At 30.8% G+C, this 17,632-nt stretch overlaps 2 protein-coding genes across 2 annotated transcripts; one reads left to right on the top strand and one right to left on the bottom strand.

The window, feature by feature from the left end:
• Positions 1-7,387: 7,387 nt before the first annotated feature.
• On the bottom strand, positions 7,388-9,865 carry LOC134714290 (uncharacterized). Its single transcript, XM_063575527.1, has 4 exons — positions 9,701-9,865; positions 8,979-9,188; positions 8,406-8,558; positions 7,388-7,494 (listed from the first exon to the last, which is right to left on the bottom strand). Exons 2-4 carry the CDS (start codon positions 9,181-9,183, stop codon positions 7,487-7,489), a joined length of 366 nt encoding a protein of 121 aa, XP_063431597.1. The 5' UTR covers positions 9,184-9,188; positions 9,701-9,865; the 3' UTR covers positions 7,388-7,486.
• A 5,587-nt stretch (positions 9,866-15,452) lies between these two features.
• Positions 15,453-17,632, top strand: LOC134714289 (uncharacterized). The gene is made up of 4 exons (XM_063575525.1): positions 15,453-15,589; positions 16,075-16,278; positions 16,806-17,069; positions 17,530-17,632. The coding sequence occupies exons 2-4, from the start codon at positions 16,080-16,082 to the stop codon at positions 17,535-17,537; spliced, it is 471 nt and encodes a 156-aa protein (XP_063431595.1). The 5' UTR covers positions 15,453-15,589; positions 16,075-16,079; the 3' UTR covers positions 17,538-17,632.

Raw genomic sequence — 17,632 nt, 5'->3', positions numbered from 1 at the left:
TACCGTAATCAATATAAATTAAAGAGAAAAACAGACAATATCTATTGGGATTAAACGTTAACCAGCTTTGGCATCGACCATAACTTTTGGTATCAAAAAAGGACAAACAATTGAATAATTCAAAAAAACATGCGTTTTAGTAATTGGACTTTTGAAGGGAATAAAGATTGAAACATACTTTAAAAATCAAACAAATCTTTTCGAAAGACGTCTGTGGGTATATATAGAGACAGAGGCAATTTACAAAACTCTATTCTGATTATGTCACATTATGTATGTATGTGCCTGTCCTAAGTCAAGAGCTTTTAATTCAGTGGTTGCCGTTTGTTTATCTGTTATATATTTGTTTTTCGTTCATTTTTTATATATATTATATAAAGAATGCCGTATGTTTTTTCGTTTGAATTGTATTACATTGTCATTTAAGGGTCATTTTACAGAATTAGCTTTGTTCATTGTCGAAGGCCGTACGGTGACCTATAGTTTTAATTTTCTGTGGCATTTTGGTTTATTGTGGACAGTTGTCGCATTGACAATCATGTCACTCCTTTTTGATATATATACTTGCTTATTTGGTTTTTAAATAGTGTTGTTTTATAGACATTTCATTCTATGTTCCCCGTCTGTCAGCACACTAGATCAGGATTTATAAGACATTACAAATACTTTTTTCCAAAACAAAATAATGATCGTCAAGGTATTATCTTTAAAAATATTTTTAAATATATTTTTTGTATATTTTTAGACGCAAAGTCCATCCAAAAAGTGCAAACAGAGGCTAGGTAAGCTTCTTGATAAAATTATGGTCCTGTTACAAAACATTGAATTTTCGAAAAAACTAAGGATTTGCATGTCCTAGGAAAAGATTACCATAACTGTATACATCACAACTGTTTTGGAATTTAGGGTCCGTAATGCTCTTCGTTTTTGTACATGTTTGGCTTTATAACTCTGTAGATCTGAGCGTCACTGATGAGTCTTATGAAGACGCATGCGCGTATGACGTATTAAATTATAATCCTAGTACCTTTGATAACTATTTAAACCGCTGGTTCGAAGCAACTGCTGGTGGATGTTTTATCCCCGAGGGTATCACTAGCCCAAAAATTAGCACTTCGATGTTGACCTGAATATCAATGTTATGGTAATTTTATAAATTTCCGGTTACTTATATAGACATAACGCGTGTCTGACGTCTAACATTATAATCTTGGTAACTATTTTATATTATATGAATTTAAATCGGGCTTGCTCGTTGGGGTTTGTTTATAACTAAGCCATGCAAAGCATGCAAATGTGATATGTTTACAATAGTTCAGATCTTATCGACATCGTATCAACATGAACTCGAATGTTGTTCCCAATTACACTCTGTTTGAACTACTTTATATAAGCCAATTGATATTTTAAAGCCTCGAATTTCATTTGCAATACATTCGTTATATCATATTTGTATTCGTTAAAAAAATAAACAGTCATGTTAAATGTGTATTTTGAGCAGTGATAAAAAGTTGGGAAAATTCTAAAAGGAATATCATTTACCCTACGGGCCAGGAACTACTACCGTGCCCCTCTTCACAGATGTAGTGCTATAGAAACATAAGATAAAATGGATTTACCTTGGAATTGTTTTGAACATTTGCTTTGCAGGAATTCTGCTATATTGTCATTTTACTCTTTTATAGTTGTTGAATTGCAATTTGCATTATCATGTTTACAGTAAATTATACAGTAAAATCGTATGTATGTTTGTCTGACCTTAAAACAGAATTTGAGAGAACGCCTGTTCTTAAAACAGAATGTGAGCGAACTGTACAATACATGAGGTTCATCAAAGGATAATAAGTTGACAACATTTTAATTTTAATTGCTTCAAAACCTTTTCCAGGGTACTGACTTCATTGTTAACATAATAAATCTTAAATCAATATGTCTTGAAAGTACTTTATTGTATCTAATAACTGTATAGGGGTTGTACAAATTAATGTATGTCATAATTAATTTTGTCGCTGACTTAACTTTTTAATTGCTCTAATTTACACCAAAGAATAACACACAGAGTACAATAAAAAAAAAGTAGATCGTTTCATAAATAAATCTTTCAGTGCTAAATGGGATTTGTTTATATGACTTGTGGTATTTCCTTGTTACAAATGACGGTCCTTTGTAATCATACATCTCGTCAATGTGTTATTGTTTCATTGTAAAACATTTGCATTCTTGTCTTTTATTGGTGCTTATGTGATTATTTTTTTTGTTTGTCTTTGTTATACATTAGTTTATTTCTATAGTGATAACGATTGTACATGTAGCACACTGTTGATTGTGGTACCCCTTTTTTATACTTCTATCTATTTTAAAAAAAAAGAAGAATTGGTATGATTGCCAACGAGACAACTCTCCACAACACAACAAAATGACACAGAAATTAACAATTATAGGTCACCAGACGGCCTTCAACAATGAGCGAAGCCCATACTACACAGTCAACAATAAAAGGCTCCGAAATGAAAATTCAACAATTCAAACGAAATAACTAACGGTCTTATCTATATAACAAAACTGAACGAACAAGAATGTGTCCCAAGTACACGAATGCCCCGTCCGGATTTACATTTTCTTTGTTCAGTGAACCATGAAAATGAAATAAAATACTTAATCTGGCATTAAAATTAAAAAGATCATATCATAAAAAACAGGTATACTAACGTTCAAGTTGATTGGACTTCATCTTCATTAAAAACTACCTCGACCAACAACTGAAACCAAAACTTTAACATGAAGCGGAACGAACGGACTAATAGACAGACGGACACACAAACCAAAACACAAAATTCCCATTAATGGGGCAATATAACAAATATGTAACACACAAACAAACGAAAATCTGTTTGGGTTTTTTTGTTCACACATCAGTGTCAATATAATGGAATTTTATGCGACTGTCATACCAGTATTATGAACGTAATCTTTAAAACCAGATTAAACCAACCTATTTCTACATCAGAAAATGTCTGTACCTAGTTAAGAATGACAGATATTATCCATTCGTTTGGTGTGTTTGGAGCTTTTAATTTCGAAATTTGATTTCGGACTTTCCATTTTGAATTTTCATCTTTGTAAAAAAAAAATATTCTGATATAGAAAAACCTTTCCCTAGCGATATTTTAGTTAACAAGATACATTGGAACTGCGTAACTTCTTAGAGAACCCGATTGGTTGAGTTTTGAAATTCTCCATATACACGTTTTTGTGCCTTACTTTTGTGTTTAGTCGTTGCTTTTTTATACTTATGATTTTCAACTGCTATCTTGCTATGTTCACTCCCTTTGGGTATTTCAATTAAACAATCGATGATCAAAATCAAAATTTCAATATACATATTATTATCTCTGTTGTAGATACCAATCTGTACAGTGCCGAAATCAAGCTGACATTGGCGAAGGCTACAGGCAATTTGAACATGCTGAGGAGTCTGAAGATCCGAATCATTATATGGAAGTTGTTGATGCAAACGATGTTGATCAGTGATATGTTATGTAGTTCGTCGTTTTTGTTTTAATGAGTTAATGTCAAAGTAGAAATTTGCTACTTGAAAATGCCATGTGCTTTGGCTTAGGTACTTTAATTGCATATCCTTCAAAAACAGTTTATCTCTGGTATATGATGCGGTTTGTATTGATCTATATATTTTTCTCTGTGTAATGTGTTGTAAGTGTTATTTCCCTTTCGTCGCTTGACATTTGCCATGGCGTTAGTTGTTTTTTTTTTTTTTATTATTGTCGCAAAGCTATCAACCATAGACCAGATGACATATACGTTTTTTTATTAGTTGGTACCATTTGCCACAGTTTCAGCAAAAGTGTCCGTAGACCCGTAAAGTCGTAGTTCGAATGACGAATTTGAAGACTTAGAAAACGAATATTCGTGATATTATTCATGTGTGGTTAAATGATGATTTGTGGGACACTGCTAAAAAGGGGTGCTTATTTTTACTCACTTTTTACTAACATAATTCGAAATATTTTTAATAAAATGATTGCTCTCGAAAGTAAGCTGAAATATCTATGTTTACATATTTGTTTAGTTGAAGGAATATTCTGCTTAAAAAAGATAAGTTGTTGTACACACGAACAAGAAATTATGCTCGTGATCCATTCGTCAACAGATTGACGATTATAAAAGTTGTTACTTAGATCATAAGCATCTGACTTCACAAACATATGAAAATATGCTACAAATGTTCTTTGAGTTGTAAAATTTATTATTATCAATGAAAACGGAAGCCAAAATTAAATCATTATTTATTTTTCGAACGTGAATTATGCAAATATAAACACTTTAGTATTTTATATCATCACCGGTAATCTGCATTTAATCGATCAAAACTTATTTCGACGGAGAATTAAGATGTAAGCAGTCGCACATGCTAGATTTTTTTTAAAAACATTGGTTAAATCCGATCTGTTGTTGCACAAATAATGTGTATCTAGTTCTTAGAGAGTTGGCTTAAATGACCGTATCCATGTAATCAAATGTACATGTGGATCACTTTACGTCAGGAATTTGACAAAAAATGTTATATTTTGTTGGACACTTGAATTTGTGGATAAAGCAAACCACTAAAACCACGAAAATTTTGTACTTCACGAATGTAACTACTTTCAAACTACGTTTGAAATCATAGCTACATGTGTATTGCAACCGATGCTTATCCAACCTTTACATAAGTCCTAAACAATTTAATGCACATTATTAGCCTGTTTATTAAACCCTTGGCTTCATCCTTAACATTTTTTAGTGTCGTCAATCATTCATTGATCATGAATACAAGTTATAAACACAATGTCTGTTGATTTATTAGATAAAAAAAAATACTTGTATGCGTGCCCGGAAATAAATTCAATGAATCATTGAATTTGACAACATGTCCTAGTTTATCCACAAAGTGAAGTATAAGAATGTAAATAACTTCCTTTCCCATTCTCATACGGGGTTAGTTTGTATTCAACAATCCGTCTAAAGCCGACAAATTATTATCGCCACTATATCTTTTTCCCTATAAATAATCATTCCTGCTGTTTGATTTAATCTATCGTTTTTACATATATTTTTCGACCAAGAAGTAATCTGACGTTATTGGCTATCTGCACTAATTGTCGAGATTGTGTTTTTAACATATTTGCGTTCAAATTTCCTTTGCATCTGTATATTTTTGTTACATAATACCGAAAACTGGGCACAAAATTCAGGTCGTAATAGACAGTTGGCTTTTTTTAATCATTCGGCCCTTGTATCAAAGACATTTTGTCTAGATATCAACGATCACTTATAATTAGGTACGTGTGGAGCGTGATTCATATCCTTTGGGTGCACCTGAGATCATATAAAGTTTTAGCACTGACATTATTATCTTTATTATATTGAATGTTCTTTTTATATTTTCTGCTTATTTTGTTAAGGCGAATGACTACGACTGTTACACTTTCCCTTTTTACCTTTATAGTCGAAAAGGGATAAGGTACAGCGTATGATGTACAACTTTTAAATAAAATGCCATACTAAACCTTTGCAGATTTTGTTATTTATATCTATAATGAGTCAAAGCCATATCTAAACAGATAACTTTCGAGAAAATCATTCATACACAATGTGTATTATGTTAAAGATTCAATTAAGTTAATGCAGTGGATCCTATCTCATTTGTCCAAAATTTAATTTTATTTTGGTGAAATGTTAGTCAAATATACATATTTGAACCTGTTTACATCATTAAATAGACATCTTCAAAGAGGGACGAAAGATACCAAAGGGACAGTCAAACTCATAAATTTAAAACAAACTGACAACGCCATGGCTAAAAATGAAAAAGACAAACAGAAAAAACAATAGTATACATGACACAACATAGAAAACTAAAGAATAAACAACACGAACCTCACCAAAAACTAGGGCTGATCTCAGGTGCTCCGGAAGGGTAAGCAGATCATGCTCCACATGTGGCACCCGTCATGTTGCTTATGCGATTACAAATCCGGTAAATAGTCTAATTCGGTAGGTCAAATTCATGAAAGGGAAGGGGATTGTAGTTACGACGTAAAGAACATATCCGATATCATTTGTGAAATATATATATTCTTTTCTTGCATACTCTTTTTTCATTTGATTTCTTCCTTGGATAATAAATGTACTGAAAGAAGCTTTAAAAAGCTTAAAATCTTGTCGATGATTATTCTGTTATTGGACAAAGTCACATATAATCTGACAGATTATGACGTCTTTACACTAAGTCCATCGGTATTGGTATATATATTTAAGTATTAGTTACACATATTTTTTTAGTTGTTAATGACTTCGAAGTAGGTTTCTGTAAATACCTTCATATCTCATATCTGTTCTATTGTCTTTAGTGTTTGTAGTGGTTGTGTCAGTTTGTTTGTTCTTTGTATCGATCTGATAAAATTGAGAAGGAAATAGGAAATCTGGAAAAGAGACAAAACCCCGACAACCCAAGACTCATCAGTGACGCTCATATCAAAATAGTTATAACCCAAACAAATACAACGTTGAAGAGCATTGAGGATCCAAAATTCCAAATAAGTTGTGCCAAATACGGCTAAGGTAATCTATGCCTGGGATAAGAAAATCATTAGTTTTTCGAAAAATTCAAAGTTTTGAAAACAGGAAATTTATAAAAATGACCACATAATTGATATTTTGAATAGTTTTATAACGCCACTCGCGCGTTTCGTCTACAAAAGATTCATCAGTGACGATCGAATAAAAAAAGGTAAAAAAGGTAAAAAAAAAAAGTACGAAAGTGAAGAGCAATGAGAAACAAAAGTTACTAAAACGTTTTGCGATGATGTACATGATACATGTATATTATCATTAGTTCAGAAGTCGTGTTTTCGGTACCAAAAAAAATCAATGACTGACTTTTGAAATTTAATCCTCAAGTTATAAATTAATATAAAAGCAGAGGTCCGAAATTCTTCACAAAAGGTTTGATTATTTATTTGAGCCCCCCGTTTTTTATCACAAATATAAAATAGAAGATGTGGTATTTATTGCCAATGAGACAACTCTTCAAATGAAACCAAATGACACAGAAATTAACAAATATAGGCCACCGAACGGCCTTCAAAAATTAGCATCCATCCATACACAGCTCTTCAGGTAGTTATTTATTCTTGTCTCTCATTTTTGAATTGTTATGATATGCCAATTGAAGGTTATTCTAGAAACTTCGAATGATTTTGTATGATTGTTTTTGCGTGTCTTTTTCATATGAATATGTATAGCCACGGCCAATAGCTCACACCAGTTACGTGTTATGTAGTTTCAAATGCTTGTTTAGCATTATAAAAAAAACTGAACAAATGCGTATCATATTTATAGTTTTATTTGCAAAAGTAAAAAAATCTACGGATGATTAACGTAATGTTCAGATGTTGTAATGTTCTTCTTATATCCTCCTCTTTTTTCAATATCCTGTAAAATAAAAGTTCTTAAAGTTAATTCGAAGAAAAATGCGTTGTTGTTTTATAATGTACGCATAAAATAAATGTAACTGCTCATTATATTCGATATGGTCTAACGTTACTTCATATCTGTATTATATTGATATAAACTCTGAGAGGCTTCGTAAGAAAAAAACTGTTTATAACTAGGGTTTTTTTTCTCTCTCAAAATTGCAACCTTATTTTATATTATACCAGTACGAACCACTTATGTTGACGTATCATCTGCTTGTTAGTTTCTTTTATTGTTAATTCGTTATCAAGTGAATGTAACCGAGGTTTTTTTTGCAAAATGCACATACCAAGTCAGGAAAAAGAAAGGATAAAAATTATCTTTAAGATATCAAAACTCATAAGTCGAAAACAGAACGTAATATATAAATTAGAAAACCGAAAACTAGGGAAAACAATCCAATCCAAAGCTTGTGGAAATTTATCAGACAATGCCTGCCTTATAGGAATAACACAGCTGATTTCGTTTTTACTTGTTACTTTGTTGTATTACGTCACAAGTTGACGGTTTTTATGTACCTCTCTTTTGTAATTTACATAGGATTTCAGTATTTAGATTTATTTTTTGAAGTTGTTGATAGGTTTTCTTATATTTCCCTGAGGTATATTATATTAGGATAATTGAAATGTGTATAACTTGTAAAACATTACTGAAATGTGACAAAATTAAATCATGGCACCGTTCCCTTATTATATTTATATACTCAGTGTAACATCTATGGCAACGTTCCCTTATTACATTTATAAAGTTAGTCTAACATCTATGTCTTACTAAGTTATCCAACAAATGTTGAATTTTGACATAATATTTAACATAATAAGAGAAATGATATACGGGTTACATTTGATACAATAAAAATCGAAACCTACCTCGCTGACTCAATCTTAAACCAGATCCCCAACCTAAATTAGATCTCCTCCCTGAATTAATACTCCATGTGTTCAAACGTCCGAATCCACTGTTAAGGTGACTGTTTCTGTATGGATCAACTGAACCGTATGCAACAGCTGCTCTTCTGTATCCTGAAAAATAATAACTATTGTTATAATTGGTCTATTATCATTATATATCTCCGGGATATATTTAAAAGTATGTTGATGCTATGAAAAAAGACGTTAAAATGTACAATGTTTTTGATTCTAATTGGCAATGGAATCTTTACATGTTCAATGTTTAGGGGAAAAAAGTTAACGAACAGTTTATAGAAGTAAAATCTTGTTGCTTGATTGGTTGATTGTTAAGTGCCGAACGTTCAAAAAGCTACACTTTCTTAAGGAGATAATCATACGAGTGAAGTATATACAATGACATACCCCATTTGTTAAATAATAACCAACATTGAACTTATAATGTCCAGCCCTAACAATAGTTAATATAATTAGAACTTAACGATATGTGTCAACTATATTTGGTGATTAGACATATCATTTGTAAAATCTTACTTCTGTGTCCGCCAATTAATCCACCTCCTAGATGTCCGCTATTCCAACCTCCGGTAAAACGTCCACTATTCCATCTATTAGTCAGACGTCCACTATTCCAGCCATTATTCAGACCATCCCATGATCCTTGATTTGAACTATAACTGCGAGCAGTAGCTAAAGTAACCAACACAGCAAGCCCGATAACTATTGCTAATGTATTCATGGTTTCTGTAAAATAAACGAAAATACTTCAGCGTTATTACATAAAAGAAACTATGATAAAGAAGTCTTGTATGCTTAACGTTTTTTTTTTATCGTGAATATTATAAAAGTGAGGCGTCCTATTTGCTATCCCATTATTTCAAAAGCGAATTATATATCTGTTATAATATCTGAATCTTTTTAAAAGGGTTTTCTATTAAAATAGATATAGGAATATAGGAATGATAACCAATGAGAAAAATAAGTTCATTTATGAATCAAGTAAAAGATGTATATGCTTAGTATGAAAGGCATTATGTATGTTTCCAAATTGACAACAGTTGTTCCTATTGGCTTTGATGCCTCCAATTATTTTATATGCAGAGTGTTATGACAACATTCTTGATCATCTTTTAGATGTATTTGAAACACAAAAGAAAGTTTTCTTTTGATCAAGTACAATACCAAATCAGATTTAAGAGCTAAATTCAAAAGAGTTATAGAAAAATATGAAAAACACAAAACAATATATAACTTACATGGTTGTCTTTTAGTCTTTGATGTACTTGAATGGCTTGTAAGACATAAATGAATAGAGAACTCTGATAGCATTCCTCTTTTATACTATTTTGTTTCAAGGAAATATAAATTGGGGAATAATAAAACTTAAAATAAAACAACTGAACTACGTAGGTTATTTTATTACACCATCACAGGTTGTGAAGGTTATGAACAACATGTCAATGTCACTCGCTTAAGTAATTTTATGGTCAAATATGTCAATTACAAACAATAGGTTACGCCCTCACTTTACTTATTTTACATGAAAGTAAAACTATTGCAAGTAATAATTTAATTTCGGCGAAACTAATACAAACAAAGCCTTCCAAAAAAAATATGTAGAGATTCACAGTAACTGTAGGTAGATACAGGCATAATATTTATCGAAATATGAAGTTTAAATAATTTGATGTTTTAGTGAAAACATTCTGTGTTCTCTTGATATATATTTGTTTTAATATTCATTATAATCTGGAGTATTCTTTACATTATGTCGCACCAATATAAACAAATAAGTATTTTCCATATTTTGTTTAAGCAACTTTAGTTTCATTCATAAACAATTCAGAAGTCATTCTGTTAATTTACGAAGTCAAAATCAAAAGGTGTTAGTATCTATACTTTTGTTTATATAGATTCGACCGTTGGTTTTCCCGTTTGAATGGTTTTACACTAGTAATTTTGGGGCCCTTTATGGCTTGTTGTTCGGTGTGAGCCAAGGTTCCGTGTTGAAGGCCGTACTTTAACCTATAATGGTTTACTTTTTAAATTGTAATTTGGATGGAGAGTTGTCTCATTGGCACTCACACCACATCTTCCAATATCTATTAGAACGTAATAAAGTTAAAATTAGTTTGTTCAAAAGTGCATGCTTTATATTGTATAGCTAATCATTCAAATGTTGTTTTTGTATTATATAAAGTATCGATGTATTTAATATTATTCATTAGTTTGATGTGTATTAGCTATTTGCTTAGGGTCTTTCCGTTTTGATTTTCTATGGAGTTTGTTAGTTTTGGTAGCTTTGTTATTTTACTGTTCACTTAAAGAATGCACATCGAACACACCCAAACGCGAAGGTCGTTAGCAGTCACAGTACAAACAATGACTAAATCATAATGTGTAACTCTGAAAATAGTACGTCGTAACTTAGAATCGTACACACTCCGAAACGATAAATTAATTGGGACTAACGACCAAAATGTCGAATATATACGTGTGATTTTAGATTATATATTTGAAGCAGCTCCTTATTATTAAAATCTAAAACAAAAACATTTTATTTGATGTAATGCATGTTGTTCCTTAACATGTTATAATATAAACGTCGTTCTCGTATTATCGTTACCTTTATATATTGTGTTTTATAGACTTTTTTTTTTTTTTTGTCATTCCTTTATGGCTTTGCAGTAGCAATTGAAATCTTAATTTTAATTTACGAATTTGACAATCTTTTGCTATCTTTTGCCCCTGTTATTTCCGTAAAAAAATAAATTATTACAAAACTATTGTTTCAACCTCCAGATTATGAACGGACCGATATTTTATTTAGCTATAATTGTTTTTATTCCAGGTTTTATTCTTGTTTTTCATTTTTGTTGTAATTTCCCATCCTTGGCTTTAACAATTTGGCATCAGGCTTACTTGACGAAGATAATTATAAAATTTTAAACTTTATTCAACTGAAACTGTGTCGATTTTGCAGCTGGTGGATTATTAGCACGACTGGCGTAAATATTAAATCTTAATCCTGGTATCTATGATAGGTTTATTTGCAACCACTAGGTCGATGCCACTACTGGTGGAGATTTATTTCCCCGAGGATATCACCAGCGCAGTTGTCAGCACTTCTGTGTTGATTTGAGTTATCATTGATATGTTCATAATTATGAATTAATTGTTAACAACAAATTGCATTTTTGAAAAACTAAGGCTTCTCTATTTCAGGAATAGTTTACCCTACCTGTATTTGGCAAAACTTTTAGGAATGTTTGGTTCTCAATGCTCTTCAACTTCGTACTCAAATTGGCCTTTTTAACATTTTTGATTCGAGCACCACTGAGGATTCTTTTGTAGACAATAAGCGCGTCTGGAATGAATATAAAATTTTAATCCTGATATCTATGATGAGTTTATTATTAAGGGGTTCATTCAATCAAAAGTAATAACATTTTTTTAGATGTGAGATTTTAACAAATAAAATTGAGCATGGAAATGTGGAATGTGTAAATTCACATTGCGATAAGACGTGTCACGGTACTTGTCTATCCCAAATTCATGTATTTGGTTTTGATGTTATATTTGTTATTCTCGTGGGATTTTGTCTGATGATTAGTTCATTTCATTGTTGAGTCGTTGTTCTTCTCTTATATTTAATGCGTTTCCCTCGGTTTTAGTTTGTTACCACGATTTTGTTTTTTCTCCATGGATTTATGACTTTTGAACAGCGGTATACTACTGTTGCCTTTATTCAAAGAGAGAAAAACCCGACCAAAGAGCAAATAACAATACTTATTTTTGTTCCTAAGATCATGCTTCAATTTAGTCAGACATTCAGAAATGTTACATTTCCAAAGACCTAGCTTAGAACAACTACAATCAGAAAATAAACAAGTGAAGACCAATTTTCTAGATGACATTAGGACATTAACTTTTCGTTGCTCTTTTTATAATGAAATGACATGTATTCATCGGAACCATGCACTAGCTCAAATGCCAAGAAAATCCAACAAATCTATGATATACATGATATATATTGATGATCCTACACCTGTGCATTCAAGATTAACTCTCGTGTTATCCTGACTGCATAGTCAAATACGAGCTTTTCACATACATAAATATGTTCAAGACAATACATATAGGTTTAACGACTCTGAGATATTCATCGTTCCCGTACCTAATGTAAGATTTTCTTTAGTAAACAATTACGTAAAGAAATTTGAACCCGTTTTGACATATGTGTTTTCCATTTAACGTATAAAACAAAGTGTTTTATAATCAACTTCTTAGCAAGTTTGATTCACGTTCACAAAACGTACCGGGTATGCAGAAACCTCCTACAACTAAGAAAACATGTAAAATTAATCTTTACTCAGTTTACTTGTTAATTTTTTCTACTGTATCTTTATTATTTTTTTTATAAAAGTAGGGGATAAGAACTGGTATGAGGGGTATATAAGACATGAATAGTGATCATACTTTGACTTATTCTGTGACGCAAAGTAACAAATGTCATTGAATTGACAATATTTTTCTTTTTGACGTCAACTGATCTATTCTAGTCAAAAGTCTGTTAAATATAGCTCAAGGATATATGTATCTAATTTATACAAAATTCATTGCATAAAATAATCATGTCAACTTTTTGTATAAGATATTTAGATACAAAAATCTTAACGGAATCACAATTATTATATTAATTAATTTGTCAAAATATAATCAAATACTAGCAAACACATTCGGTGGTAGGTACAAAGATAAAGTTTGGAAACTGTTACTGTAGAAAATAACAAACGATATATCACATACTAGTTATAACAAAGTAATTGTGTAGACAATTTAAGGACGGTCCTCGTTTACTTATACTAAACTTATTAAAAACAGCTATAACATTTACGGTCTTATATTCGTCTATAACTACACAGTTTTGGCTCTTTAAGAAGTTTTTACATTAAAATTATATTTGATAAAAAAACTAAATATAATTCTATTATATTGTCAACAATAATTGAACAAAACAACCACATGTAATAGGTCAAAATGTCAAAATTTGATTACAGTTGTCAACAGTGTGCAATGAAATTTTACCACTTCAAAAAATTTAATTAACTATGTTGATATAAAACAACACAATGACATATAACCACTATATAGACAAAGCAAATACACAGAAATGAAAAACAAGAATACGAAAAATTGTTCCATTTGTTATGTTTATTTTGAATGGATAACATCACCAATATACATGGCATCAATTCACAAATAATGATAAGGAAGACTACGTATGACATAGTTTAAATGTATCAATAAACACAAAGCAATTATGATTAACTGCATAAAACCACAATATCTTTGGAACAGGCTCCTATATTGACTTCGCCACATATAAAATGTAGTTTTTTTTAAATGTGAGAGCCCAACCTTTCCATGATCTTGGACTTTGTCTAACAGCACACCATACGAACAAACAAAAAAATCACTTGAAAAATGCAAGATTTATGAGACCGAACCAAACGGTTACACAAAAAAACTAACAAAACACATGCTCTGAAATAAGATGATAGGAAACTTCCCAAAGGAGTAGATCCGGTAAGGGCCGGTTTTGGCCTCAAATTTCAAGTTCATCTTACGAAAGATTTTGGACACTTTTTAAACACTTAGATGTCTATTTCAATTGATTCAATTATTGAATCACTCATTTAAACGCTCCGATACAAGCTTAAATATGAAAAATCTTTCAAAAAACAGAAACTGACATATGGTTTTTGCCAAAAATGAAAGTGGCAGCATCGGTGTTTTTCTTCGACCTTTATATATGTTATGTATTGTGATTAAACACAACTTAAATTTCAATATCAAGCATGAACACGTTTGCGGCCACTTTCATTTAAGACGGAAACCGTCTAAAATTTAACAGAAATGCAGAAATTATAAAGATTTCAGTTAGTAAGCATGACTTGATGATGCAAGTACCCGATATATGTGCATCGTAATGCCAAAAACAGCCCATACTAATGTAGAAGAGGCATTATACCTTCCAAAAAAAACTAAAAGTGTACTTCTTAACAATTTTGTAAAACTGCTATATTATGGGGCCAAAATAGGGTCTTACTGAACATACTCCTTTTGTTTAAAAGAAAAATTATTCCAATTGTTTCAAAATGTTGTTTTCAATTTTTTGAGGTTTGTTATTTAGAGGAGAAGATTGAATAAATATTAATGACTCTTTCAATTATTCTGTTTATGTTTCGATCTTCTATTAAATTTTCTGATCATAGATAAAATTGAGAAAGGAAATGGGGAAAGTGTCAATGCGACAACAACCTGACCATAGAGCAGACAACAGGCCACCAATGGGTCTTCAATGTAGCGAGAAACTCCAGCACTCGTAGGCGTCCTTCAGCTGGCCCCTTAAAATAAGTATACTAGTACAGTGATAATGGACGTCAAACTAAAATTAAAAATCATACAAGACTATTAAAGGCCAAAGGCTCCTGACATAGGACATGCGCAAAACTGCTGCGGGGTTAAACATATATATGAGATCCCAACCCTCCCCCTATACTTCTAGCCAATGTAGAAAAGTAAACCCATAACAATACACACATTCAAATCGCCAAGCTAAGAGCTTTGGCATAAGCAAAACAAAATACAGTGACGTGAGAAAATGATTAATCAGTTTTATTTTCAGTTTAAAAGAAAACATAGTATAAATATTAACGTATTCTTTCGATTTTTTGTTGCTAAATTATTGAAATTTGAGAGAGGGAAAAAGTAATAGACATTAAGTAAAATATCTATATTTTTTATACTGATCTTTGAAATTTAACTGTTTATACTTAACCATTATATTAAAACTGAATGCATAATGATTGATATGTAATTTGTATATGACAGATGGGCTAATAAATTTAACATAAAAGACAAAATATCTACTAGCCAATGACATTGACATCTTGGTCAAAGTGTTAACCTTAAAACATATAACTGTTTATAAACCTACGTAGTTTACTTGTGTGGTTTGGGTTTGAAAAAAATCCCCAGCTAGAAGTATTTCCTGATAAAAATAGTATAAAAGCAGATTGCTATATCAGAGCCCTCTATCAGATCTGGTCTCAGTCGACAAATACTTTAAAAAAAACCAGGTGAGTTTTTTACTTTATTTTTTTATATCTATTTTTAAAATTTTCATCATTTCAGCTTTTTCGATCATATTATAAATTTTTATATAGACAAAGTAATCCTGACTTACAAGTGTTTCAAATAATAAAATGTCATAACTTTGCAGATATATAAATTTTAAATTTTAAAGGCATTGTTAAAGCATTGTTTTGTTGTATCGTTTTTTTATTGTATTTTCTCTCTCATACATTTATCATTAAATCTTACGATCAACTTAAATCGTAATTTGTTTTGTGAAAAGAGTCACTACTAAATTTCATGTACATTTTCGAATAATCAATGAATTAAAAACACGTGTTTTTTTTTTGTATCATATCAATACATGTAGCAATGCAAAATTTTTCAATTATTGATTTAAATATTCCCTGTTGTAGCGTTAAGACATATGTTGTAGTTTTAATCAAAATAAATTTGATAAAATAATTTTGATACATTTTTTCTTCTTCAGAAACCATGAATAGCTTCGCTTTTGTTGTTATATTTGCTGTGCTGGTTACTTTAGCCACTGCTAACAGTTATACTCAACGATCATTGGGTTCACAGGGATCCAGACTTTTGGGAAGTAGATGGAATAGTAGACAGCTTAGTAATGGATGGAACAGTGGTTGGAATGGTGGAAGACTGTCAGGGGGATTAAATGGCGGATATCGAAGTAAGTTATATAAACTGTATAAATTGTTATAGATGCAGATTCACATATATCCTTTGTTATTCTTTATAAACTGCCATAAGGGTTTCAACTTTCGTCTACCCAAACTGCATCTTTTTGACAGATTTGTGATCTAGTTAAAATAAATATCAATGTTGTGTGTATTTTATGATATATTTGTTTTTACAATAAATGTCTACAAATTACATTTTGAACCATATTGAATCATAGAAAACCCGATTTGACCCCACCTCTAAACAATAAAATGTTTCTAAAAATAGGACTTCACAAATTGTATCGAAGTTTTAATTCTGCAGAACAGTGAAAGTCAAATAAATGATGTTTTGTTTTATTTACTTAATATTTTGCATGCTTAAAACAAATTTGACGATATTCCATATTTACTATTATTGTGTTGTGATGATCTTCGATAATCTATAAGTATTCTTAAGACACCAAAATATCGCGTCATCTTAACTTAGACTTTAACTTATGCTGAAAAGATATAACAATAGTAATAACTCCTGTAGGACACAAAAGAGCAGCTACATATGATCCATACAGAAGCAGTCATTTTGACAGTAGATTAGGACGTATAGACAGTGGATTAGGACATTTAGACAGTGGATTAGGACATTTAGACAGTGGACTAGGACGTTTTGACAGTGGATTAGGACGTTTAGACAGTGGATTAGGAAGTTTTGACAGATGGGGACGTAAATCAGGAAGGAGATCTAGTTTAGGATGGAGATCTAATTCAGGATTGAGATCTAGTTCAGGATTGAGTCTTAGAGGTAGGTTTTCATTATTCATCAGATTAGATATTATCAGCAGCCCTCGTATATCTCCGAATTGGAAAAAATAAAAAACATCACTTTATTTTTTAATAAATAATATGAGTATTTCTGTATGAAACAACATATTTATCGTTCGAGCTTTCATATTAACTGGTTTTTATTATTATGTTGTTTTTGAGATAGACATATTATTTACCATAAAAATAATGAAGAACTTTATAATTCAAATCAACGATTACAGTAGGTAAATTTTCAGGTACAGCAATTTCTTTATTTTCAACAAAATGTAAGTGTTAAGCAAACATTTTATTAACATATTCATTTATAGTTTATACCGACATAATTAAGATATGATGTATTAAAATAGAAAACGAAGAAGTGCTTAAAATCTATAATATTTGTATATAACAAAAGTTCCCTTTCTCTTTAAATTACAAGAATTATTTTTATTTTACAGGATATTAAGAAAATAGAAGAACACAAGAAGTGTGTGATAACATAAAGTGACATCAACCATCCGTAGATTTTTTTACTTTTTCAAATAAAATGTGTGTACGTTT

The sequence above is a fragment of the Mytilus trossulus genome, chromosome 4 (genome assembly GCF_036588685.1).
Source record: "Mytilus trossulus isolate FHL-02 chromosome 4, PNRI_Mtr1.1.1.hap1, whole genome shotgun sequence".
NCBI classification, from domain to species: Eukaryota; Metazoa; Mollusca; class Bivalvia; order Mytilida; family Mytilidae; genus Mytilus; species Mytilus trossulus.
Note: the sequence above shows the minus strand (reverse complement) of the source record. Positions and strands in the feature narration are given on the sequence as shown.